The 26,777-nt window shown below is 37.6% G+C and overlaps 8 protein-coding genes and 1 pseudogene across 9 annotated transcripts; 3 read left to right on the forward strand and 6 right to left on the reverse strand.

The window, feature by feature from the left end:
• Window positions 1-691: 691 nt before the first annotated feature.
• Window positions 692-4,203, forward strand: LOC18012625. 2 transcript variants are annotated; one of them, XM_006393832.2, is made up of 2 exons: window positions 692-863; window positions 1,398-4,203. In XM_006393832.2, the coding sequence occupies exon 2, from the start codon at window positions 1,405-1,407 to the stop codon at window positions 4,027-4,029; it is 2,625 nt and encodes an 874-aa protein (XP_006393894.1). In that variant the 5' UTR covers window positions 692-863; window positions 1,398-1,404; the 3' UTR covers window positions 4,030-4,203. The 2 variants fall into 2 exon arrangements, with proteins under 2 accessions (XP_006393894.1, XP_024006804.1); XM_024151036.1 differs by having other exon boundaries at window positions 740-898.
• A 216-nt stretch (window positions 4,204-4,419) lies between these two features.
• LOC18013201 lies at window positions 4,420-5,732 on the reverse strand (annotated as a pseudogene).
• A 705-nt stretch (window positions 5,733-6,437) lies between these two features.
• Window positions 6,438-9,931, reverse strand: LOC18013202 (protease 2). The gene is made up of 11 exons (XM_006393834.2): window positions 9,512-9,931; window positions 9,170-9,348; window positions 8,864-9,086; window positions 8,646-8,787; window positions 8,358-8,558; window positions 8,137-8,268; window positions 7,923-8,051; window positions 7,408-7,829; window positions 7,104-7,320; window positions 6,835-7,025; window positions 6,438-6,763 (listed from the first exon to the last, which is right to left on the reverse strand). The coding sequence occupies exons 1-11, from the start codon at window positions 9,916-9,918 to the stop codon at window positions 6,586-6,588; spliced, it is 2,421 nt and encodes an 806-aa protein (XP_006393896.2). The 5' UTR covers window positions 9,919-9,931; the 3' UTR covers window positions 6,438-6,585.
• Window positions 9,932-10,149: 218 nt separating this feature from the next.
• Window positions 10,150-11,709, forward strand: LOC18013193 (putative B3 domain-containing protein At5g66980). Its single transcript, XM_006393835.2, has 5 exons — window positions 10,150-10,291; window positions 10,408-10,939; window positions 11,027-11,145; window positions 11,237-11,535; window positions 11,617-11,709. Exons 1-5 carry the CDS (start codon window positions 10,190-10,192, stop codon window positions 11,681-11,683), a joined length of 1,119 nt encoding a protein of 372 aa, XP_006393897.2. The 5' UTR covers window positions 10,150-10,189; the 3' UTR covers window positions 11,684-11,709.
• Window positions 11,710-12,644: 935 nt separating this feature from the next.
• LOC112083550 lies at window positions 12,645-13,113 on the forward strand. The gene has a single exon (XM_024151767.1). It carries the CDS (start codon window positions 12,723-12,725, stop codon window positions 12,987-12,989), a length of 267 nt encoding a protein of 88 aa, XP_024007535.1. The 5' UTR covers window positions 12,645-12,722; the 3' UTR covers window positions 12,990-13,113.
• Window positions 13,114-13,486: 373 nt separating this feature from the next.
• Window positions 13,487-14,603, reverse strand: LOC18012707 (protein RKD3). The gene is made up of 4 exons (XM_024151015.1): window positions 14,524-14,603; window positions 14,262-14,416; window positions 13,813-14,174; window positions 13,487-13,714 (listed from the first exon to the last, which is right to left on the reverse strand). The coding sequence occupies exons 1-4, from the start codon at window positions 14,601-14,603 to the stop codon at window positions 13,487-13,489; spliced, it is 825 nt and encodes a 274-aa protein (XP_024006783.1).
• A 1,177-nt stretch (window positions 14,604-15,780) lies between these two features.
• On the reverse strand, window positions 15,781-16,298 carry LOC18012708 (putative ethylene-responsive transcription factor ERF121). Its single transcript, XM_006393838.2, has 2 exons — window positions 15,983-16,298; window positions 15,781-15,908 (listed from the first exon to the last, which is right to left on the reverse strand). The coding sequence occupies exons 1-2, from the start codon at window positions 16,290-16,292 to the stop codon at window positions 15,781-15,783; spliced, it is 438 nt and encodes a 145-aa protein (XP_006393900.1). The 5' UTR covers window positions 16,293-16,298.
• A 1,067-nt stretch (window positions 16,299-17,365) lies between these two features.
• Window positions 17,366-21,072, reverse strand: LOC18012907 (zeaxanthin epoxidase, chloroplastic). Its single transcript, XM_006393839.2, has 16 exons — window positions 20,382-21,072; window positions 20,135-20,297; window positions 19,951-20,025; window positions 19,761-19,861; window positions 19,562-19,677; window positions 19,256-19,467; window positions 19,081-19,172; window positions 18,892-19,006; window positions 18,695-18,798; window positions 18,550-18,595; window positions 18,405-18,469; window positions 18,227-18,313; window positions 18,096-18,150; window positions 17,915-18,003; window positions 17,745-17,832; window positions 17,366-17,673 (listed from the first exon to the last, which is right to left on the reverse strand). The coding sequence occupies exons 1-16, from the start codon at window positions 20,882-20,884 to the stop codon at window positions 17,584-17,586; spliced, it is 2,001 nt and encodes a 666-aa protein (XP_006393901.1). The 5' UTR covers window positions 20,885-21,072; the 3' UTR covers window positions 17,366-17,583.
• A 666-nt stretch (window positions 21,073-21,738) lies between these two features.
• LOC18012908 lies at window positions 21,739-23,453 on the reverse strand. Its single transcript, XM_006393841.1, has 4 exons — window positions 23,153-23,453; window positions 22,837-23,067; window positions 22,094-22,731; window positions 21,739-22,008 (listed from the first exon to the last, which is right to left on the reverse strand). The coding sequence occupies exons 1-4, from the start codon at window positions 23,451-23,453 to the stop codon at window positions 21,739-21,741; spliced, it is 1,440 nt and encodes a 479-aa protein (XP_006393903.1).
• Window positions 23,454-26,777: the final 3,324 nt, after the last annotated feature.

Raw genomic sequence — 26,777 nt, forward strand, 5'->3', positions numbered from 1 at the left:
CGTGGGTTGGATCATAAATTAGGATATTTATTAGAGCCCTTATTTATTATTTACTTGTTCAAAACCGTTTCAGACAGATATAGAAGAAGATTGGTGAGGTAGACGAATTACGTAAATCGAGTTCTTTCGACAAATATACCAAAAAAGACTAAAATCTAAAATCCAGGAAATAATATCTGAACGGCTTAGTTCATTATCTCTTACGGAGTGTAGCTACAAAAAATACAGCCAAGTTTTTTTTTGTCAACAACAAACAGCTAAGTTATATAAGAGTATATATATTTTTTCATAAATTAATGAGATGTAAGTGTATCACCAAATATTTGACAAATGATTTTGAAATTTCTCTGCTTGAGGTGTAAGAAAGAGAGATAAAGAGATTTAACATCATAAAATAAAATAAAAAAAGAAAAAGCGAGGATCTTTAGTCAGTTGTATAGTGAGAAGAGCCAGCTATTCAAGGTATCTTTGGCTAAAAAGGATTTGAGAGCTTCAAAACAATGGAGAAAAAACAGTAAAGAAAAAGAGAAAAGAAGGAAGCTTTCATGGGTCCCTGAATAACTAATCACCAAAGATATCAAAATCGAATTATAAATTCAAATAATCATAATATGCTGCGTGGATTGATTGAATTAAAAAAAGGGAAAAAATGACATTTGGAATTGGAACAGCAAGTAACAGCAAAGATTAGGCATTTGATTGATATAAAAAAAGTCAAATGGCATTTTAGTCACTATTTTCGATTTAAGAGAAGACTATTACGAGAGACAAGAGAGATTTTGTAGAAACGGACGCTCTGTATTGATGGTTTAATGGTTACTTTGACGTGAAAGGAGTTAATTTCTCTTGAAGTAGAGCACAAGGTGGGTGAGACGAAGAACAGGAAGCTTCTTCTTCTGTGTGTCTCAGATTTTAAACACAAAGATTTTCTTTTCAGTTTTTTCGTTCACTCCATTAGAGTTCTGTTTATGGATCTGTTCTTCTGGTTTTTGGGATTTGCGTCTCCTCTCTTTTGACTCTTTCTCGTTTTCTCTGTTCAAGATGGGACAAAGGTTTTGACTTTTTGGTCCTGTTATCGAATTCTGGGGTTTTTTTTTTCTTTTTGCTTGTTCAAGTTTGATCTTTTTAACCTGATTTGGGATTTATTTCCTTTCTATTTTCTCCTCCTCTCATTTCCGGTTTGAAATGGAAGCCAGTTCAGTGGTGATTTTGACTTCTGGGTTCTGTTTCTGACAATCCAAGGTTTCCTAAATTAGGAGTTTTTTCCCATTTGATTACTGAAATCTAGATTAGGGTTTCAGAAAAAACAAAAAAAAAATCCAAACTTTTGGTCCTAAAGCGTTGAGCGTTGAACCAATCTGTCCGTATCTGATAAGGTTTCATTTGGTAACAATTAGGGATTTGATGCATATCTCACTTTGGAAGCCAATTTATCACTGTGCTGCTGCTCTAGTGCTGGACAAGAAGAGCAGCAGCAGCAGCAGGAGTCGAGATGTTTCCGAGTCAACCAAAGCCGTGACTCAGCGGAAACTCCATGAATCAAAGCTCAGAGAAGCTCTAGAACAAGCATCCGAAGATGGGTTACTCGTCAAATCTCAAGACATCGAAGAAGAAGACGAGACTCAAGATCAAAGCCTTGGACGGTCAAGATCACTCGCTAGACTCAACGCCCAACGCGAGTTCTTGCGTGCTACTTCCATCGCAGCTCAAAGAGCATTTGAATCAGAGGAAGCTTTGCCTGAGCTCGAAGAAGCCCTAGACACGTTTCGAACCATGTACCCAAAGTATCAATCTTCGGAGAAAGTCGATGAATTGAGAAACGATGAGTATTTCCACTTATCATTACCAAAGGTATGTCTTGACTATTGCGGATTTGGGTTGTTCTCGTATCTTCAGACAGTTCATTACTGGGACACTTGCACTTTTAGTTTGTCGGAGATTAGTGCGAATCTAAGCAATCATGCTTTATACGGTGGTGCTGAGAAAGGATCCATTGAACATGATATCAAGGTTAAGATCATGGATTACTTGAACATCCCTGAGAACGAGTATGGTCTTGTGTTCACTGTTAGTAGAGGCTCTGCTTTCAAGTTGCTTGCAGAGTCTTATCCCTTTCACACAAACAAGAAGCTTCTGACTATGTTTGATCACGAGAGCCAATCGGTTAGTTGGATGGGTCAGTGCGCCAAGGAGAAAGGCGCTAAGGTTGGTAGCGCTTGGTTTAAATGGCCTACGCTTAGGCTTTGTTCAATGGATCTTAAGAAGGAGATTTTGAGTAAGAAGAAGAGGAAGAAGGATTCAGCGACTGGTTTGTTTGTGTTTCCGGTCCAGTCGAGGGTCACGGGGTCTAAGTATTCTTACCAGTGGATGGCATTGGCTCAGCAAAACAATTGGCATGTCTTGCTTGATGCTGGAGCTTTGGGTCCTAAAGACATGGACTCACTCGGCTTGTCCTTGTTCCGCCCGGATTTTATCATCACTTCGTTTTACCGTGTATTTGGGCATGATCCAACTGGGTTTGGTTGTCTGTTGATTAAGAAATCTGTGATTAGCTGCTTGCAGAGTCAATCCGGGAAAACGAGTTCAGGAATTGTGAAGATAACACCTGAATATCCTCTGTATCTAAGTGACTCCATGGATGGTTTGGAATGTTTGACCGGGATTGAAGATAACGATGTTGCCATTAATGGAGACAATAAAGCCTTGGGAACTCAATTACCCGCATTCTCTGGTGTTTATACTTCTGCTCAGGTGCAGGATGTCTTTGAGACAGATCTTGATCATGAAATTGGTTCTGATAGAGATGGAACAAGCACTGTGTTTGAGGAAGCTGAGAGTATCTCAGTGGGTGACTTGATAAAGAGCCCGGTTTTCAGCGAAGACGAGTCATCGGATAGCTCGCTCTGGATTGATTTGGGCCAGAGTCCTGCTGGTTCTGATAACGCAGGTCATCTGAACAAGCAAAAGAGCCCAAAACTGGTTTCACAAAACCACAAACGTAGGATCTCGCCTAAACCCGCTTCAAAGGCTAGTAATGGTAGTAACGGTGGGAGCCATGTTCTCTCGTTTGATGCTGCTGTTTTGTCAGTATCACATGAAGTGGCTGAAGTAGTCTCGGAGGAAGAATATTCTGAAACGCATCAAATAGAAACAAGCCGTCGGTTGAGAGTTGACGAGATCGAAGAAGAGGAAGATGGAGGCAGTAGTAAGCTAATTGCTGATGCAAATGAAAATGGTTCAACCTCTGGAATCAAAGAGAGCGCGATAAGAAGAGAAACCGAAGGAGAATTTAGGCTGTTAGGAAGAAGGGAGAAGAGTCAGTACAATGGTGGGAGACTTCTTGTGAATGAAGATGAACACCCCAGTAAACGAAGAGTCTCATTTAGATCAGTAGATCATGGAGAAGCATCTGTGATCAGTCTTGGGGATGAAGAAGAAGATGAAGACGGAAACAATGGAGTGGAATGGGATGATGATCAGACAGAACCAGAAATTGTTTGCCGCCACATTGAGCATGTAAACATGTTAGGTCTCAACAAAACCACCTCGAGACTCCGGTACCTCATTAACTGGCTGGTGACTTCTCTGCTCCAGTTAAGGCTGCCTAGATCAGATCCAGGTGGAGATCACAAGAATCTTGTTCAGATTTATGGTCCAAAGATCAAATACGAACGCGGATCTTCCGTGGCATTCAATGTAAGGGATTTGAAGAGTGGAATGGTGCATCCTGAGATTGTGCAGAAACTAGCTGAAAGAGAAGGGATATCTCTAGGCATTGGTTACCTTAGTCACATAAAGATCATCGATGGTCGAGGCGAAGATTCAAGTTCTTGGAAACCGGTGGATCGAGATGGAAGAAACAACGGGTTCGTAAGAGTTGAGGTTGTCACAGCTTCTCTTGGGTTCTTGACAAACTTTGAAGATGTTTACAGATTATGGAATTTCGTGGCAAAGTTCTTGAGCCCGGGTTTTGCTAAACAGGGGACACTCCCAACAGTTATTGAAGAAGATGATTCTTCAGAAACTTAAAAAAGACATGAAGCAATGGAAGCAATTTTTTTTCCTATATTTCCTTTACTGTACTTATCTGTTATTATCCGAGAACATTCTCATGTATGATTCTGGGAAGTTATGTGAACAGAGACGATTTCAGACAAGTTTGCAGCTGTCTGCATATTGTAACTGTTCATTTCGTTTCTGTCATTGTGTCACACAATTCATTGATTCATACCTAACGTTTAGAACCAAAAGATATTTCTATAGCTTCACAAGCAAATTGCTCGTTAGTGCTTAATAATATAAAGGGTCTCATCATGTGTGTGGTTGACGATCTTAAAAACTGGGAGTTAGAAACTAAACAAGGCCAGATAGATGGGAATACGGTTGCACCAATTTAAATGTTAAAAAAAAATTAGTACGTTAGATGAAAGATGTAGACATAATAATAAAAAAAAGGTGCTATTCAAGTAGAAGATCTGAAACGAAAACCAAAAGCAATTAGAGAGACTAGTGTAGAGGTAAGCAAAATATTTGGGATGAGCGGTTCAATCCGTCTAAGAATAGTAGATATCCGGGAGCTCGGTTCGGGATCCAGATCCAGATTTGAACAAAGTCGATAAGGCGGCCTGATGTAGGAAACACATGCTGCTGGTTTCAAACGGACCAAATTCTCGACCAAGGGAGATAAAACACCATAAATATCTGGAGAGAGGCAAGAGAGGAGGGCTGTGTTTGGATCATATTTGAACAACCTCTTGTCACTTTCATAGAAATAAAGACAACCTTGCTTAGAAATAGCCAAGGGCGTGAACCACCACCAGTTCCCCCAGTGAAACAAGTGTATCGGGTAAAACTATGCAGTAAGTCATACTCCATGACGTTGTTTCGTAAGAATCGGCCATGATCCATATCTCTAGCCTCCATTCAGCATCTCTAGTACAAGTGTCGGCTATAGCTAGACGATCTTCGAGGTTCACTATCCGAGCTGTAAGCGAGTACGGCCTATACGGCGCAGGTAGAGGGACATCCCGGAACTCTTCCGTGTGAAGATCCAAAGCTAGTATCTTACTGTCTCTTTGACCATAAAAGTCTAACCAGTAGATGCAACTATTGACACACGCCGACTTCCTTGTCGGGTGAATCTTGTAAGGAGGCGGACCCAATTTACGCCATTCCCCAGTGTTGACATCAAGAATCCGGAAATAGTTGCGATCAAACACCATCCGAATCCCATGGCCGAACATCCAGGCAATATAGTCCACCATGGTCTTCTTACAGACTTACCTGCAGAGCTTTCGTGGTCATATTCGTAATAGAATCTAAGGAATTCTCCGGTCCAAGGATTCAAAACGTTTGACCCAAAATGGTACCGGGAGGCAAACCAAACCGTTACATGTCAACGAAGTTGGTTTGTCATCACCACATTGTAAATAGACCATCTCGATCTCTGCGTCGCCTCCTTTGAATCGTGGCGGCGACTTGGGCCGTTGTTTTCCGACGACAGCCAGGATTTTCAGCTTCTTCTTTGCAAGACTCATACGCCTCTCCGCGAACCTCCTCGACTCCAGAATTGATCTCCATTCTCTTGAGACGGTTTTGAATTCCAGAATTGATTTCAAGGGCAGCCTTAAGAGTATCTCTTCCACCAGATCGATCGCCATCTATGTACATCGGATTAGGTTTTGATGATAACACAGGATGACGTTTGAGATAGATTACAGCTAATATTTTTATTATTTAGCTGTGGTTCTTCTGGACAGGAGAGAGGCCCAAAACCTTCTAAAGTTCTAAATAATCCCAAAAAAAAAATTGCCTAGGGATTAATGTTTTCTTACTTTGGTCCTAGTTCTCTAGCCGTAATAAAAGATTTTTAGAGTCCAAGGCTCTTCAATTAATTCAATGGAATATTCTGTGTTTTTACAACTGATGAGATCGATCTCTTCTCTTTATTATATAAGTAAAGCTAAACATATTCTTAATGGGAACAATAAGCATCAACTAAGCTAAATTCTTATCTAAACGTTAAATAAAGAATTTTATGCAAATACACCTTTCAGGTTTTTTTTTTTTTTTTTTTTTTGCAACTCTACCTTGAAAGATCATCGATGGTCGAGGCGAAGATTCAAGCTCTGGGAAACCGGTGGATCGAGATGGAAGAAGCAACGGGTTCGTAAGACTTGAGGTTGCCACTGCTTCTCTTAGGTTCTTGACAAACTTTGAACATGTTTATAAGGTTATGGAATTTCGTGGCCAAGTTCTTGAGCCCGGGTTTTGCTAAACAGGGGACACTCCCAACAGTTATTGAAGATGATGATTCTTCAGAAACTTAAAAGACATGACGCAATGGATGCAATTTTTTTCCCTTTACTGTACTTATCTGTTATTATCAGGGAAAATTCTCATGAATGATTCTGGGAGGTTATGTGAACAGAGACGATTTCAGACAAGTTTGCAGGCTGTCTGCATATTGTAACTGTTCATTTATTTTCTGTCTTTGTGTCACACAATTCATTGATCATTACCTAAGGTTTGGAACCAAAAGATATTTCTTCTATAGCTACTCTCTGTGATTAATGGGTTTTGCTTTCAAGATCCCATTATCTTTATGAGAAACGCAATCTCTAACGCAGATTCCTTGGTCTGCAAGAAGCGATTTTCTTCGACAATATCAGTCGTCAAGTTGAGTAAGACTGGGCGTTCTGGGTCATTGAATGTGCTGTCACGAACTCTAGCAACCCATTTTGCAGCTTCCCATACACCAAATCTGACAATGCGTGAGAAGAAATCATAAGCGCGTAGAAATGATCTATGACCATGAGAAGATTGGATACTTACCGAGTAGTGAATGAGGAAGTTACTAAGACTGCTGGATAAAGAACATCTTTAGGAATGTTGTCATAAGGTGAATTTTCACGTATCGCACGAAAATCATCGATATCTCCTGGGTATCCAAACTCTTCATAATCCGCTGCTGTTAAGGGTAGTATTGGATGTATTAGAGTATGAGTTGGATCAAGAAAAGGAACCTGAAACAAAAACAAATAAATCGGTTGATGATTTTTGAGGTTTCTTAACATTTTCTGGATCCGCAGTTTGCTGATTACCTTTAGAACCGCTGCTTGGAAGAGATCAGGACAATGATTGATAGCTGAAGCAACGACTAGCCCTCCTGCACTGTATCCCCAACCGGCAAGCTTGTTTTCTTGAACTATATTGTTCTCAACAAGGAACTTGGCACAGTGAATATAATCTTTAATGGAGTTGAGTTTCTTGGCGCCTTGTCCTTCTTGATGCCACTTCTTTCCTTTCCCTCCGCCACCTCTGAAAACAAACCCGAGAACAACATAAGATTACGTATCTACACATAAACTCAAGTATTTGAGAGAGAGAAGATAATATGAGACTGACCTAACATCTGCATATGCAAGAACCCATCCACGGTCAAGGAGGCTTTTCAGTTCACTACGCCATCTCTTATCGAGAATTTCACCATAAGCACCATGAACATGAAGAAGACCAGGTTTTTGGTTCTCCTCTCTCTGAGATCTCGAGTAAACAACAGTTAATGGAACCATGGCTCCATCATGAGAAGAGACTTCATGATAATCACACGCATAGAACTCGGTTAGGTCATTCCACAAGTTGTCATTCTCGGCACAAGTATCCGCCATATCAAAACTGACAGTCTTGGTGCCTGATGGTATATTAGGGCTCTCAGTTGAGTTAGCAGTGCCATATAAAACCCTTGTTCTTTCGTGAAGCATGTTTTGCTGCTGTACAATGTTCCATTTCCCATTTAACAGATCATAATCAACCACAGCATCTGGCATCTGCAGACCCAAACTGTTTTATTAAACACACAAATAAATTATCAGCTAATAACTCTAATAAGCAGAAAACAGCAACATGAAGAATTTTCCTACCACCAGTGAAGAAATCGTGAACCGCATTGTTGGAGAATCATAGTCGTAGTTCGTGCCAGGAGATATTTGAGAAACGTGCTTCGGAAGAGGAAGATAACGAGGTTTGGTATCTCTCAGAAGAACCGGTACCTGTTTATAAGAAATTAACATGGTCAAACGTATTCACCGAGCATCAATCTGATCGACGACAGTAACTAAGCAGAGTAATCTTTACTCGCTCTGTCTTGAGAGGTAGATCAACCACACAAATCTTGTAGCTACGCATTTGCTTCACAATGAGGGAGAGATGTGTTTTGCAGAAATCAACGTCCTCTATGATCAATTCAGGGTCGTCCATGAAAACTGTCTGCAAATGAAAGATGAACACTTACAAATCAGATCATAAATATAATACTAACAGCAAATAAAAACAGATATTGTATCAGGCGAACTAACCTCCCAGATCCTTGGACTGGAAGAGGAGTGAACAGGAGTTCGAAGAAGATAATGATGGTCGAGTGTTCCACCGTCTTTGGAAGCATCTGTAAATAAATAGAGTAATCCCTGATGATGCTCGATTATGCAGTGTGCTGGAGCATTGTGTTCCCAAACCAATGCCAAACCAGAAAATGGGTCAGCTGCATTTATCAGAAAGACCTAAGACATAGTACTTGTTATGATTACAAGTAGTTCGACAAAAATAAGAAAACAAAGCTTTTTAACATAGCAATTTAGAGCATTCACCTTTGAAAATGTAGGGGAGAATGTATTCACAGTCACAAAGTGGAAATCTTTTGTATGTCTTATGTTAACATGAACATTGCCTTCGAGTTCTTCGTGAAGCAAAACATCTTCATCCGTTGACCCGATCGCGCTACAGTATATCCTAATAACAGAGCAAGAGATTAGGTACACAAGCAATTTGTAGTAGAACCAGACAACCAATAATGACCAGACGAAACCTGAATGGCCGTTTTTTCTGATCAGTCACGACATAGAGCAGAGCCTGTCCGTTCTTTGCCCACGCTATGTTCGAAACACGATCTGCGTGAGGCTTACTACATAAAGCTCCAGAATTCAAGTTTCTCACACTCAGTTTGAAGTAGTCGTTATCTTTATCATACATAGTGTATGCAAGAAATTTATGGTCAGGAGATATCTCCGACATTTCTTCATAAGCATAACCTACAAAACCACACGCACACACACAAAAATTGTTGATTTTTCTTGATCCTTGCAAGTATAAGAGCCTCGAATTGCATATTTACCTCCAAATCTTTCAGCTTCCTGATTGTAATCAAGAAGCTTCTGCTCAATCCTCTTCCCAGATGTAAAATCAAACCCTGCAGCAGGAGATTTATGAGAAATGAACTCTTCGTGCAAGCTCGCTAGCCTCCTACAAAGCACTGGATACTGCTTCCCTTCTTCAACCCGTCTATAATACAACCTACTTCCACCAATTCAACCAAAAAACCAGTGTCGAATTACTCGAAGAGGTATACAACAAGAGAAAAAATCCAAGCTTTTCACCACCCTTCAATCTCAAGGCCCCTGGAATCTATTGAATTCTAAGAAGGAACAAGAAAAAATGTTAAATTCAATAAACCCACCAAGGTCCCCAACGAAGCGGAGGCGTAGAGAGCTCAAAAGACAAGCGAGAAGCCATCTCAGACTGAAGCTTGGTCTGAATTCGATCCGTATCGGCCAAGATAGCTTCGGTATACTTCTCTTCTTGCTCCATATAGATATCCATATGCCGCATCGCCACTTTATCGTCCAGCTTAGACATCCAGCTGTAAGGATCCTCCCACGTCGCGTCGTGGAAGGTGAAACTCTGAGGCTTCTTCGGCGGTTTCGGTAATGTCGGTGGAGGTGGAGGAGGAGGCGGAGACTTCGGAGGCTTGTAACGGCGGCATTGCTGCCGGAAACGACAGTTATGACGGAAGGTCCTGGAGAGATGTGCAAGCATTTCGACCCCTTGCCCGTTTATTATTTGGGGTTTACAGAGGTTTTGCATTTATATTCATAAACGCTTCAAAATTGAAACATTCTAAAGGCGTTAATTTGTAAAAAACAGAAGTAAAGAGGCTGTAGACATAAATAAATAAGAAACTACGCAGAGAAAGCAAAATTCGTAAAAATTATGATATTCCTTGAAAAAAGGTTTCGTCTTTAACCTTGTCAGATTGAGAATATCAGAAAAGATAGATCCTCTCGTCTTTTCTTATTAGATCCTCTGGCTGCTTCTCACTTATCAGATTTAGTTTAATCAACCCTCTATTAGAAGAATGGTTGAAAGTGGTGAAAAGGTTTCTCCTCCATCTTCTTCTCAGCCTAAAGACTTGGAATTTTTCAAAGTTTTTCTTCCCGAATTCAGTGCTCGCGAACTGGTAATGTTTCTATCTCTGTTTCTTCTCTGAAAGTAAAATAACAAAAATTCAAAAAAAAACAAAAACAAAAATTCAATGATTTCTTCTCGAAAATTGATTTCAAAATCAACATGCAGGAGATACCTACAGCATTCATCGACATCTTGGAGAAGCCGATACCTAAGCAAGTGTTATTAGTCGATGAGATCGGACGGTTGTGGGGTGTGGAGACAAAAGCAGAAGAAAGAAATCGTCTTGTTGTGTTCCAAAAAGGTTGGGAACGATTCGCAAACGATCAATCTCTTGAATTTGGAGACTTTCTCGTGTTTAGCTACGACGGCGATTCGAGATTTTCCGTTTCGATTTTCGCTAAAGAAGGATGTAAAAAAGATCTCGGTGTCGTATCAACCAATAGGGTTTCGGTTGAGAAAGGACCGGTTGCGGTTGAACCGGCGGATATTTCTACCAATCCGGGACGTCGGGAACGTCGTGGCAAGAGGGTTAATCTGAATCGGAAACGCGATTTGGTTAAGGAAAAGCCAAGTGTTCGGGCTGAGACTGAACCGCAGTATGTTTCAACTATCAAAACCGAACCAGATTATGTTCCAGCTATCAAAACCGAACCAAAACACCGGGAAAATACTCTGAGGAAAGTCAACCGGTCTAGAGGTAATTAAATTTGAGAATGGTTTTAGATTTTAATACAATTTTGATTTGTTTGTTCAATTGATTTATTGTTCGTTGGGTGTTATGCAGATCCGTGTGGTATATCATGGGTTCCTAAGAAGAAACACAAAGGTTTTGAAGAATCGGAATATAAACCGAAGAATCCGCATTTTGTGAGGAATATCACAAGCGGTTCACTTCGCCAAATGGTGAGTTGAAAGAACCGGTTTTCTAATGTGCAGCAAAATCTGTCTTAATGGTTAAACATTATTAACCCATAGGAATGTCTATGTTTGCTAGGAAATACCGACAACTTTTCTGAAATCCAACGGGATCGACATGGAGAAAGACATCGAGCTTTGTGATGAAAATGGAAAGAAGTGGCCATTGAAGATTGTGAATCACTGTAGTAGAGGACTCAAGTTCTCGTATGATTCTTGGTTGTTGTTCAGTCAAAGCCATAAGTTGAGGAGGCCCGATAAGTGTTTATTTGAGTTTATTGTGACAAGTGATGGGAGATGCAACCAGGTTCTAGTCCGTATTCTCCCTGGGAGGCTGCTTACTACTGTTAGCAAAAATCGTTACCAAGTTCTTGCTATGTAATATTTTGTGTTTACTGTTATTTCTTATTTGCATAAATATTTCTTTTTTGTTGACATTAGTAAGTTGCATATATATAGGTGCCATAAGTTCCTCCTTTCCATTAACGTGTCTTTAAGACGGCCTAGCTCTCTTTTCCTTTTTTAGCCAACGGTTTTGCTTCGTGGTGTACGGTGGAACTGTGTTTCGTAACATACAAATTTCGGGCTTAAATAATAATAATACCGCTGTTTCAGATCTTCAAAATATTGTATCCGTTGTTTTTTATTAACTCATCGTATATCTACTATGGACATGTTAATGGTATAGTTAAACGAAAAATGAAACATAATTCAACATTTAAAACCAAATTCTAAATGATTCCGTTATATACTATAGACCTCTTAGAGTATCGCCGTGGTGGTATTTGATCATCTGACTTGTCCGTTTTACACTACTCATGTGTCATATAATCTTATCCGTTCTATATACAAGTAAACTAGAAAATAAAATAAATAAAAATTGGAGAAACGAAATTTGCAGTTCCAATCTAATCAATATAATTATTAAAAAAATATAATGTGATTTTGTCTCATGGTGATCGATGATTCCTTTTGTGAACTCACCATACTCGAGTTCTCCGAATGCTATTTTAATCATTGACTAGAAGAAACGTTTTAAATTACAAGAATATTTGGTTCTTCCACATACAGCTTAAATTAATTTGAAATTAGTTACGGATCTCAGTTTATACATATATAAAAAGATATCTCATTTTGTCTCACTATGCAAGGAGTGATTAAAGATAAAATTGATTGAAGGCATTAAGAACGCACTAAACGCAGGAAATTGAGTTATTGAAAGCTAACTAAAGAAAGAAATGGCACGTAGGAGAGCACATAGTTTGTTGTGTCCCTTTCTCTTTAAATCAATGAAGAGCCAAATCAGCCACCGGTTTTCGTAATAACCAATGGTATTTACGGCCCAAAGTAATGTCTTCAGAAGAAAAGAAAAACAATTTTTTTCTTATACACAACTTACAATATCTGATTCACCACCTATCCATTAAACTATGTTCTGTATTTTTTTTTATATATAAATACACACGAGTGTGTTGTCTTTTAGACAACACAATATCTTTTCTGTTCTATCAACAAAAAACTTTGGAGAGCTTTCTAGTTTTTTTTTTCTTTTCATTTGTTATATAATGGAGTTTGTGATATCGAAACGAGTCCAATCGGAGGATGGAGAAGAGAGCTTAAAAGAGGAGCAAGTGTCTAAGCAGCTACATCTGAAATCGTCGGAAACGCAAACGCAGACGCTGAACAAAAGAGCCGTCCTCAACCGCATCCGCAACCATAAATGTATTCACAAAATAAAGAGTCTTCTTCACACCACCACCGCTAATAATGGTTCCACCGTCGACGCTGATTACCGGTGGATTGATGGCGGCGATGTCTTCTCTTGTCCGTAAAAGTTATTTTGACACGTGTACGTCCACGCGTGTATTTGTGATTCTCTTGTCTCTCTCTTCCTGTATCGAGAAATTAACTGAAGCTGTCTTAAATGAATCATAATAAAATTGTAGAGATTTATTATGTTCACGATGAATTTTTGATGATGATCCCCATTGGGATTCGGACGTACGCAACGGATAAATTGGGCCATTAGTGATTAACAGCTTTATTCGGCTTTATTGAAACTAATCAAGCCCAATAGTATAAAACAATCTTGTAAGCGTCCGCGACTCAATCCAAAAAAATCCAAATTAAGCAAAAAAACATATTCATTCGATTTTTTTTTTTTAAATAAACCAACAAATCTGGAAAATCAAAACAAAAGCCAGAATGAAAACCAGATTAGCACACGCAAAGTAACCTTCATCATCATCAAAAGAAACTACTACGAGTCATAGTTGGTTAGGTCTCTTTCTCTCTCTCTCTCTCTCTCTCTCTCTCTCTCTCTCTCTCCCTAGACAGGCTCTTGCTCCCAGGAGAGAGACGATGTGGTAGAAACAGACGACAAAAGCCGTCTTCGTTTGTAGTTAGCTTTAAAGCAAGCCTGTCTTAACCTCTTAGTCTTATCCGCAAATTTCAAATGAGGATCCTCCTCAATCATCTTCTTCTCCATCTCCAGCATCTCCAAAGCATTTCTCAGCTTAGTCCTGTTCATTTCTCCCCCCGTCTTCCCTAACTCATCCTTTCATAATTAAAAGACCATGCATCACATATAAATGTAAACCCAAAATATATAAGCAAGTCCATTAGTTATATACATGCATGTGTGTGTGGACGCACCTTGAGGTTAGTAATTATGCCCTGGATGCTCATAAGCTTACGGTGAGGCCAACGAGGAATACCCAACTCACGACACTTTTTCTTCAAGAGGGTTACTCCAATGTTCAGCTCTTTGGCTGCTTTAGTTATCGGCATGTAGAAGTATGGTTTGAGTGCTTCTCTTGACAAACTCTTGATGACTCCATCTTCTCTGTATCTCCTGTTCTGGATTCCTGTCTCTTTCATCGTGTTATTATCTTCATGCAATATTACCTCCATTTTTGGATTCACTAAGCCATTAGTTCTTGATATTTCATCTCCAATTGGTTCGACCTGATTATTGTAATTACCAGTATTTTCATACCACGAACCACTCAACACATCTGCTATACACGACATAAGGTGTGCATCACAATCCAAGCATGTATATATATATATATATGTGTATACAAATGTGTATTCATGTATACCTTGAGACATTGTAGAGATGGCTTCAAGATCAACTGAAGCCATAAACATATGATCACCAGCCGATAAACTAGTAGAGAGAAGATTAAAATTAATGCTATCTTGGAAAGAAAACCAGGCTTGATTTTGAAAATCCTTAAAAGGGTTAATGAACGAACTGCAGAAACCCAAAACAACCAAAAGAGCATACTAGATTAATTTCTAACGCAAACATACTATTTTTTTTTCTTTATCAATCAAAAAGAGAAATCCCTTATGACTTACTTGTAATAATCCAAGGAAAGTACTGATTGATCGAGTAACGAGGATAAGTTTCCTTCTCGAAGGAATGATTCATCAGCCATTTCGATTGACAAGGGATACATAATTGTAACGTTCTTTGAAGTGCTAGAAGAAGAAAACGAATCGTCTGTATATATATGAATTTGGAATGTATAAACACTTTAAGTTGTATGTATAGGTAGAGAAGTACGTGAGAGGAGGTTTAGTTCTCGGAGATGATGAGCCGTCAAAATCATTATATGTCTTCTGTAAGTTACGAGAGAGAGAGATGGTAGTAGAAATTAATGATTAGTGTTAATTATTTTGGCTAATAGAGAAAGTAATGAATTAATGTTTATTATATCTATTAAAAATAGGCTCTAGCTAATATAAACGTTCGTAAATTGAATAGATTTAGGTTCCCCATCCCATCACATGCAATGCCAGTTTACAAAATCTTTGCTTATCATCTTTCAAAATCTTTCATTTTTTTCAAAACTAATCATGAAATTTTGTTTACTCTTGAAGACATTGTATATTTTTTCGATACTTTCTAATATATATTCTTAAATATATTGAAAATCATCATTTGAATCTTACGTCTTAGCACCACATTTTCTCTCAATATTTTTTTTCGTTTATTAAAGCTCATATTTCGTGAGCAATTATTATTATTCCATCCATTTGATCGGATTTATATTAGGTAATATTCAATAACTTAACTGGATGTTACTAATTTCGTTGGAACTTAAAATAGCCAGAGCAATAACTAGAGCACGTACACTTTCATCGTTCAAAACTATAGTCCGTATTAAATAGAGTTCATACCGACGTTTAGTCTCTTAGAGTATTTGTTTGTACTTCTGATACCACATTATATATACCCATCATCACATATTATATTTATATATTCCTAAAAATATAATAGACGAAAAAGAATTTTGTCGAAACTCCATCCACCATATATACTAGAGATCAAGCAGTAATACTAATTCATTCATTTATTACTTTTCTTAGGAATAGGAAATCGCTAAAGAAATCATTCATTCATATTTTTTCTAATTTATTAATTTCATCAAACTATCTATTAATATAGTCTCATGCATAACATATATAATTCCACTACGTAATACATTAGTATTATTTTTTTCGAAACGCATTTATTTATCGTCTTCATATATAATTCCACGTCTACGTAATTTGTATGATCGCTGACCAAAATATTTTTCAGTCATCTCCGTTATCTGTGCCACGTCTCGCTCATCTTCTTCTGACAAGCGCAGCATCCGCCTCCTCGTAAGCCTGCACCGCCATCTCATAGGTCGGAAACGTTCCAAGCCACCTACTTTCTTTCATATTAGGATCCCATATCTCCGCCGACCATTTACCTAATGGGTTTTAAATTACATAAGTAGAACAAATTCTAAGATGTTGGAACATAACGTATTGAAACATAATTTACCTGATGGTTTCTTCCTCACTCCTTTGTGCTTCTTCTCCTTCTTTTTGATCTCTTCTTCGTGTCGTGGGAATGCGCAACCGTAGCAACCGGTGACGCCGCAGAGAGGACAAGGGCCAGCTTCCGGACGCGGAAGAGCTTCTCTGGCGAACGAGTTTGATGATGACGTGTCACCACCGGGGCTGGTTATCACTTGACGCAAAGCATAGACTATGATCTCATGCTCTTGATCTCTTGTCAGGTAAGGAGGTTGTGAAGCAGGGGTGAAATTTTCGTTTTGATCATAAGATGGATTACTTTCTGAATTATCCATTTTCGTGGGGTCAAAATTAAACTGCTAATAATTCCTCTCGCAGGGAAGGATCGAAAAGTGTTGTGAATATTTGAAAACAAACCGGCGGAGCTTAGGGTTTATATAGTAGGAAAGTGAAGTCTACATGGCAGCCACATCATCATCGTACCAATAGGAATACATCGCTAGTCCACATATGGGTCCCATGTGAATCTACATCGCTAGTCCACTTATGGGTCCCATGTGAATCTACACGCGGCACGGAGATGTTATAATTATCCGTAGATACTGTAGCTGTAATAAATGCTATTTCTCGAAGAAACAGGTTATTTGAAATAATTCCTTCCACTTTTGGAACGTTACAAATAGTTAGTACGGTAACTATCATTTTCGGGTCGGCTTCTATTTAAAGATAATTCAATCATTACACCGAGTAAACCAGTTCTCTTAATTTGCTTCACATTGTATACCAATTTTGGTTTGTATATATATATATATAGCACGTTTTAAATATAAGAAAATGTGCTCTGCAACCATATTTCTTGTGCTCTGTTTTTTTTTTTTTACATTACTATGTTTTTGCTTCTGCAACCATATTTCTTGTGCTCTGTTTTTTTTTTTTTACATTACTATGTTTTTGCTTCTGCAGCCATATTTCTTTCATCCCTTTCTGAGAAAATGTATGTAAAAGAAAACAGATTTTTCTGAATATAAATTTAACATTATTTTCAAAAAAAATATATAAGAAAATGAAAGTTTGGACTTTTTTCAAGTCGTCTGCTATGGTCATTATGAAAAATGTGTTAAACATATGCAAAACACCAAGCGGAATTGGACAGTGAATTTTAAAGAAGATGGGACCTTATAATTTTTCAGTAAAACATGTCAGTAAAATTATTTTCTCACTCTATAATTTTTCATTTCTTGCTTCCTACGTTTAATATCACCATGATTCATTAAGAAAACCCTAATTATTTTATCATCCTATTCGTTTTTTTTTTAACGGCGAAGTATTTATTATCTTCTTTAATTTGACTCCGTATTTTTTATTTGTCAACGTAACGGATTGATTTGAAAGAGATAAACTCGATAAATTTTCAAAGTGAAACAATTTATTTACCAACAAGTAAAACAAGCTTTTAAGTTTGACAAGCAAATGAGGAGTAACGTTTTGTATAATTATCTTCTGTTTCGCCCTATATATACATTCCAATGCAAGGAATAGTTTTTTTCCTCTTCTTTTGATACAATTACTACACAAATTATCTTCCAAACTGATCAAATCTTAAGTTTCCACCGTCGCTTTACTTATTTAAACTGCCTGAAGTAGTTTACCGTTACTCTCCTTATTCTTACTCGTTGACTTTGGAGTTGTCCTGATCACCTTGACCCTAAACGCCGCCTGATAAGAACCAAACCGGTTTAGTTTTTTCAGAACCAGAGCGAGATTTGGTAGTACAGTACGTGGCTCACCTTCTTATCTGAACCAAACTCGATGATATCGGAAGATCTAAACCGCGCCGGGAAATTCGGAGTCACTCTGTATCTTCTTCCTTCGTTACTGGTAACACAATTTCAAAGATCAAATATTTGATCAGAAACCATCACAGACTCAAGAGATAACCAATTCTTCATTGACTTACTCGGTCACATAGGTTCCGTGTTCGCTTCGAAGATCCATCAAGAAGAAAGCTCCGTCTTTGTAGGTTACACGGGCATGCATCTTCGAAACCTAAACCAAAGATTTGACAGAAAATCTATGTTACTTGACTAGTCTCTGAACCTTCTTACGTCACTATATGATATGCAGAGGTTTATATATACCTGAGGGGCAGGGATCACAATGTGCATTCCAGGAAAATCTTGGTCTGGTTCACTTCTGCAATCAGAAAGAGTTTCAAAATTTAAAAACTTGTACTTAATTTCTCAACAATCGTTGATTATAAATTTCATACCCGATGATGCAAGGTTGATCTTCATCTTTGGTTAGACATAATGTTTCCGAAACGCTACACTCGTTGCCATATGGAATAAGATACCACCTGCAAAGAAATACAGACTCAGACAAAGCAGTTTAGAAAAAGCAAAGCTGATTTTTGTTAGGTGAAGAAATATATGACTTGTGCTACATACTCTCCGTTTATGGTACGTTCAAGAGCGTCGTCGTCTTCAAACCACTCGCGAAGGCGGTCATCAGCCTTCAAACAAAGAGTTACACTTTGATATCAGTCACTAAATAAAACTTGTTTGAGTGCAGTGGAGACAGAAAGAAACATACTTTGTCAGTGAGTCTGCAACTAGGTGGCCTTCCTTCGAGTTTTTCACTGCAAAAGCATGTAAATGGGTTAGCTTTAACGTGCGGACTGTTACTGAAATCTAAATATTTGAACGTCTATGAAGATGAATACAGAGAAAGATCTAACCTGTTACCTCCAAGGACCCAGTTAAGCATCAAAGGCATAGCAATGTCAATGAAGAATCTCCCACCAACTCTTCCGGGATGCGGTACTCTAAACTTGGTCAAGAACTGCAAAGAAAGATATGAGAATTGGCGTTTGACGTCATACGAGCACCAAAACATTTATGCCTCTATCACTGAATACTATAAAAGAATACTCACAGACAGAGGACCAAGCCCAACACCCAAGTATGCTTTGTAAGTGGAAGCCATAATTGCAGCCATTCTCGCCATTCCATGAATAATAGCGACTCTGAGTCTTCTAGATTCCTCGTATCTAAACCATGATTTAAGAGAAGTTTAAGTGTTCATCAGGTGTCCAAACTAAGCAGATTCGTGTTTTAGTATTACCTTCTTAAAGAGGAAACAACATCTACTGGTGCATTAGTTTCAACACTTCGTTCCCATGCTTCTTCAAGCTCCAATGCTAGTTGATAACTATCCTGCAAAAATACCGGAGAGTCATCTCAAAAGTGGCTTTTTTACTTCAAGTCAATTGGTTGAATTGGTTTATACATATACATACCTCAATGGCCATGCATCCACCTTGACCCATATTCGGCTGCATCGCATGAATAGAATCCCCGAGCAGCGTAACACGCCCTTTCCCCCAATTAAAACTAGGAGTTCTATCATAGATATCTCTTCTCAATATCGCTTCCTCCTCTGTCGCGTGCAATAAGTCGAGTACATTGTCGCACCAACCTTCAAATATATCAAACAATCTTTTCTTCATACCTGCAAAACAAAAAGAACAAAAAAAGAGAAGCGTATGTGCTTTGATACTAAATGTAAACCAAAGAACACACATCAACCAATGCAGAGAATTTACCGTTAGGAGCATCAACGCCACCAGCTGGCTCCTCGTGAAATGCGTACCACTGCATTTTTCCACCACCAACATCCGAAGAAACAAAGTACTGTTTGTGTCCCAAAAAAACCCGGTAGCTTTTCGAGAGAAGGAGACAGTCCAAATATTAGGGAAAAAAAATTCATAATAAGAGAAGAGATGAAGTTTGAGTGCACCATACCCAACAGACTCGATATCAGCCGGTACAAAATCTGCAATGCCGGTGTAACAAGTGTAGCCTGAATATGTAGCTTCACTTCGACCGAACAAATTATTTCTCACCTATAAACAAAAAAGCAAAAGGCAGAATCTTTATGTTTAATCCTCAGCAACAGAAGCTATTTGTTGAGCTCTATTCAATTATAACCTACTTTGGACCAAATGCCATCTGCACCCACAAGTAGATCACCTTCATAGCGCTCACCATTCTCAAGCACCACCGTTACCTAAATGCATAAACCCATACAACAACATTGGCATTTCCCCTTTACACATATTGGTAAATCAATAGTCTTAAAGAGTAAAATATAAAAAACAAATTCCAATCATCACCACCTTATCTCCAGAATCTTCAAAATCGACAACATTACTCTCGTTTCTAATCACTTCTTCTCCAACTGCGCGTGCTAGGATCTGCTGCAGAGTCATTCTGCTAATTACTCGTGTCACAGGAAGTCCCCGTGAAGCCGCAGGAGTGAAAGTATCAAACTTGACATACCTAATTGATTTACAAACAAATTTCACCAAAAATCCTCTATGAACTTTCATTTTAGATTCTCTATGAATCTCAAGAACAACTCACCAAGTACCAGAGACACCGTCGACAAGACCGTTAATCCGATCACCGGTGATACAACCAGCTTCCATAACCTCCTCAGCAACATCAATATCAATGGCTTCCAAAGCAGCCAAAGCGTTGCTCTGTATCTGAATCGGACCTCTGTATTGTCCCTCTCCTCTTATGGCGCTCAAATCTTTCTCAAACACCAACACATCGAATCCTTTCTTCTTCGCCGCGAGAGCAAACACCAACCCTCCGATTCCACCTCCGGCCACTAAAACCCTCGGTTTCTTCTTCTCTTTCGCTATCTCTCGCTTCTCTTCCTCCACTAACGCCGTCGCCGCCCTTACTCCGACCAAAGCTCGACGGCTCCTAAACCCAGATAATCCTCCTCCCGATTTTCCAGCACACGATGATAGATCTAAGTAAAACTGTTTCGCGACGGGACTAAACACATGGGTCCTCGTGAAATCAAGCTTTGATGGCGATGGATTGATTGAATAGCAAAACGGAGTTGAACCCATCTCGAGCCAAAAAATCAGTTTGAGTTCTGATCAATAACCAAGACTTTATTTTGTAATGTGCCTCTGATTCAAACAAGAGAGAAGAAGAAGAAGAAAAGGTTTGGAGAAGAAGAAGAAGAAATGGAGAAGGAGAAGACAGGTGGCATCACCACCGCGACACACTTCATCTCTCACTGCCTACAAATATCGCTTCTGACGTTGACATCTCTCTTCTCTCCGCCATTAGAAATTCATATAATAAACTCAATTAATATGTATGTTTTAGTTATTAGAATGTGACGTCATAAGAGCGCACGGTGGATTTTTTAGGATTGTGAATGGATAAATCGTCATTTTCCTTCTTATCCCCATTTTAAGCCACTAGTAATTTCATTTTGATTTTATTTTTTTTGTTGACGTCTTTCAATTTTTATCTAAAATAATTAATTGATGATAGATATAAGTCGACGGAAAAATATATTATATATATTGTGTTTTTTTTTCACAATGTCACACTATTTATAGTTTAGGTAAAAGTAAATTCAACAATTTTTTCTATATATAAAGGAAGACATCAATGGCCCAAAATAACGGATCATTAAAACTAAACCCAAGCCCATTGTAATGGATGTGGATCTAACGGTGGATATTTCACTTATTACATCATACTTACATCAGATGGACTTATTCATCATGTCGAGTTTTAAGCAATGGCAAGTCTAATAAAGTAGCTGATTGCATATGGAAACCGACATATCTGTTATCTGCTATGTTTTAACGCCAGAGAGATTTCTTTTCTCTGCTGGCTATTGTGTTCTTCTTTGCTGAGAATAGATATAATGTTGAGCATTACACAAAATTAACTCAAAACCCTTTTATGATATGGATACATCTCTATAAATTTCGAAAACACAGGGAGGGGTTAATCTAAGGGCATTTACATAATCTTGAGGTCCATGATTCGAAATCCAAGGGAATATAATCCCCAAAAACCTACTACCTTTCAACAACCATCCTTCCCTAAACTCCGATCCTTTCTCAGTCACAATAGTGAAGCTTCTTATGAGCTCCATTATACCACTGCATCTCATCTTTATAATCCCCCGCAACGAAAAATAGTTTTCATCCGATTGGTCTCTTAAAACCTATAAAGTCACAGAAAATATATTGAATAGTTTTTGTACGTTTTTCCTGACAATAATGAAGTGTGAATATGATGTATATATATACCTTTGCTTGATAGTGTCGGTTGTAGTGGATCCAAGTACCAAAATGTTTGAACATCAAATCCTTATCATCGTACGGCAATCTTGGAACAATGTCGTTATTATAAACAAATCTATAATACTTTACATCATATTCTTCTAATTTCTTCTTCATAAAGTCACCAAACTTGGAATCGCCAACCCTAGGCTGTCCATAAGTATAAACCCCTTGAATCCTCTCCAACAACTCGGTCTCATCGTGAATCACAAGCACAGCCGCGAACAATATCGCAAGGGCTCCTCCTAAGCTATGACCGGTCAGAACGAACTTGGTATTTTTGTTCTCAGCGATCAGAGTTTTCAAAGAGTCTCTGATTGAGTAGTAAGCTAAAGGGGATAATCGATTAGGGTTTGAGAGAGGCTCCTTTGGCCAACTACAATTGCTTTGGAGCCCTAGAGCTTTCATGAAACCACCATGGATCCTCCCAATATTTGGGAGCTCATACCACGTTATGTCGAAATCTGAACACCAATCTTCGGAATTAAACGGTTCTGTGCCTCTGAATGCAACCACCACCCTCGTTTCTTGACCATTGGACGATGGTGTTGCTGTTTTTTCAGTAGACATTATCAAGGCTTGTGTTGTTTCCTTTTCTTGATATTCTGCCAACAACAAAAAAAAAATTTATCAAAACACCAAACAATTTTATAAACTAAAATTCATTAACTAAATGGAATAAGATTTATTTTTAATTCTTGAATGCATACCGTTCCAATAGTCAACGAGACCTAAATACTTCATATTCCAATGATTCTCAACGACATATTTAATACGAGCTGAGTTTTCGTAGGCAATTTTTGAAGCCATAATGGACAATGCAGCATAGTATCTGTCTCCATCTTCGAGATTCATCGTCTTGTCTAAATTTATTCTCGTGTCTAAATGTCCGATAAATGACTGATAATTCTCCGACATTGTTCTCGGCATCACCACTTCTCCTGCATATATATCCACAAAATCAATATAACTATTTAATTAATAATTTATTACTAGAGAGGAATTAATGGAAATGGTCTTCAAGACCTCGGAGGATGAAACCGGAGAAAGAATTCTCAGAGAGGAAGTTCAAAGAGAATTCTAAGGTTGAGCCAAGGAGAGCTATAAGCTCGGAGAAGAATCGGAGAATCTTGAGGAGGACGAGAGAGACGAAGATAAGCCATCGACGTCGGAAACTTGGTTCCTTGGTTTCTGAGCTATCGACTAATGTTGGCTTCTCGATATCTCCCGAGAATAGCAGACGGATAAGTTCCCATGGCCGAAGCTCTTCCGGTCGAAGAATCAGATATCCTCTCGGAAAATCTTTGTCATCATCGCTGCTGATCATGTTGATTTGATTTTTGTGTGAGTATTGTAATGTTGTGAATGCAATTTTATATGTACGATGTATAAACCTATATATATATATATATGTGTGTGTATATCAGTATATGTGTGTGAGAGAGGATTAAGACCGTATTTTAGATTTGGAATACTTGGAGTTGTGGGAAGAAGAGATTTGGAATTTTTTTTTTTTTTGTAAAGGTAATCTATATATTTGGTTTTGGAATATGAATGTTTCACATGAGGTTTTATCGAAAAAATGTTTCACGTGGGGTTGATAATCGTAATTATGTGGTGGGAAAAAAATGGTAATAACTAAAACTGTTTTATAGAAAACATTAACGGTAACCATATGAGAGCACGTAGAGAAAGGCTTTACTTTTCAGCTTTTCCTATGATCGTAGTGGGCCTACGTACTAATGGGCTGTAAAAAATAAGCTACGAGACCCATTGAATACTGATTTTCAACCCGAAATTGTCAAATGCATTGTATCTTCATTTCAAACACATTAATCAATTGTACAACAAGGTTTACGGATTCGTATTGGTGGCAAAATAACAAGAATTTGGGATAATCCAGAAAATCAATGATAGTCGAAAAACCTCTACCTCTCCAAGTATGCACCTTGTGATAATTATGAATGGACATACTCTGAGATGCAAAACATCTAATTTCAAGGCAGGTTTCGTGTTTGAATGTTAACTCTTTTTTCCAACAATGTGCATTCTACCATATTAAAATTTGTAGTACTGATACAAATCGACAACCTTACTACAATTTACTAGACAAACGAGGTGGTGAAAAAAAGAAAATTCGTTAACACTTAAAATATTAAAATTAAAAAATGTAATAATTTTTTGTAAATAACATCTAGATAATAATCGTTACAGCCATTTGATGATAGTTTAGAACAAGAACGGTACAATACTAATCTAAATATACTACCAAGAACAATTATGTAAACGAATGTTAGTTTTTAGTTGACGAAACAAAAGATGCTGTTTAGTATTTGGAACACACAATTTTTTTCAACCGATATTTGCGATCCTTTATAAATGCTCTAAGATCACTAGATCTGTTGACTCATTGATATTTGTCTGTTAACAAGAACCAAAACCAAATAAACATGTACATGTAATATTCCGGAACGATCAGTATATGGATGCATATATATAAAAGAAAGAAAAAAGTATATAGATGCATATTTAGTTGTATTGTACGTGATCCTTGTCAAATAAATATCCGAAAGGAAAGAATATCCTGATTTCCATATCATCAAAATTAAAACATTATCTTATATCATATTTTGGTTTTACATATGTCGTGTGAGGTTCACCGGGAAAAAAATCAAATGATGAGTACGTACATTTAACATAGCACAAGAGACGTAGGTGCGAGGAGTCAAAGAACGTACCAAAAACCCAAAAATCAACAAAAACAGAAAGAGGAATGAGATAAATAATATAGAAAACTAAATTAAATAAAATTTGGGATCTGCATTTTCCAACACCTACCCATTTTAAAGGCACAATATTTTATATTCAATAAAACCCAAATTTTTGTCAACCCACCTATTTTGCTTGTCCCCATTCTTTCCCGAATTTTACTAGTTTTTCGTTTTTTTCTTATCAAATTACAGCAAATGAGTACATGACATCTACGTTTCGGTCTAGGAAGTTTCTACCTCCTTAGTTCTAGATTTTGACTTTTGTTTGCATCTCAAGACATTTTCTTTTTGAAACATAAAACTGGTTCGATGTTGGAAGATATGGTAATTTTTCAATGCCATCGATTTGATCTTTTATTTGCATTATTTTATGTTTTATATGCATGATGCTTTTTTTTTGTAACACTTTCATGATGCTTTTTTATATAAAATTTTATAAATAATAACAATACCACCAATAATAATTACAATAAGAAGAGTGCATGAACTTTATCCTGTCATAGAGAACATGAGAATTTATCCGAAAAAAGAAGAAGAGAGAGATAGAGAAGGGGAAGGTGGAAAAGGCATTGAAGAAAGGATAATACAAGAAAAAAAATCTCCATTCTTCGATAATTTTTTTTTATAAAAAAAAGGAGAATAAAAAAAGAGAGGAAGATGATAGAAATGTGTCAGACGAATACAGAGCACTTGCCCAAGAAGATATTATAAGAAAATGTCTAAATAAATCTAATCTTAAGGATATTGTAATGATCAGAGACTCTCTGTGGTGATGTTGGGACCTTTGTGGGATATCTCACGTGGGACGAATTTTTTTTTTAATAACTAAACAACGATGTAATTTTCCATGGAGTGAATTTTGCGAAAATAATTGGATTATGTTAATTTAATTATTAATATAAATTGGGTTGTTAGTGGAGCAACGAACATAGGTGATGCTTGGGACATGAACACGATTGTATTGCTACCTTGCCTTGGGAGGCAACCTATCTCAATTTTGGTATATCACACATCTTAGAAAATAAAAATTAATTAAACTATGCTATTTGTTTCCGGTATTCAAATTTGTTTCTAATATACTTAGTACTCCACAAGACACGTAACATAAATTTTTTTTTCTAGTTTCCTCGATGTATCAATTACCATTCGAATTTACATATTGGCGTAAGATATGATATTGACAGTATATATAGTTAGTGTTCACCCTAAAACAATGTTTTGAATGGGTATTTCGATATCTGTGGAGTTTTCTAAACAGTACATTTGTTGTCACTGATTATAAAAACAATGGCGTATTTTAAACAGTCGAACATCCAAGATGTTTAAAATATTCTACCAAGTTTACATGGAAAATGTGAAAAGGGTTAATTCTTAATTTTCGTTTTAATGATTAAACAGTAATTAGATATATATATATATTTATGTCTTAACTTTAATGTTTGAAGTAATTTTTTATGTTGATCATAAACGTACATCCAACTACCAACTAAATGTAATAACCGCACGACTTCAACTTTTCTCTTCTTATTAATTGAAAAAGTTGTATCCCCTAGACCTGGTCTCTCAATAAAAAAAACATGCGATGTGCCATTGCACTGGCCAATAACACTCGAATTTGGGTCTGTATCAATGCTTTATACATTCGAGTTGTATTGATGTCTTACTAACTTACCGTAATTAGTTACAACGCTTCAATTACCGCAAAGTAACCATTTGCATCGGCATCGATCAAATTTCAGAGAAAATTAACATAAAATGGACCGAGAGACAGCTTGGCCACTACCATGCAAAGGTTAACCAATCATATTCATTTTTTTTAGACATGTATATGTATATCAGTATATGTCTGTGGTCCTTCTGAAGGGTTTTTGTTTTCTTAC

Source organism: Eutrema salsugineum, unplaced genomic scaffold (assembly GCF_000478725.1).
Source record: "Eutrema salsugineum unplaced genomic scaffold, Eutsalg1_0 scaffold_6, whole genome shotgun sequence".
Lineage (NCBI taxonomy): Eukaryota > Viridiplantae > Streptophyta > Magnoliopsida > Brassicales > Brassicaceae > Eutrema > Eutrema salsugineum.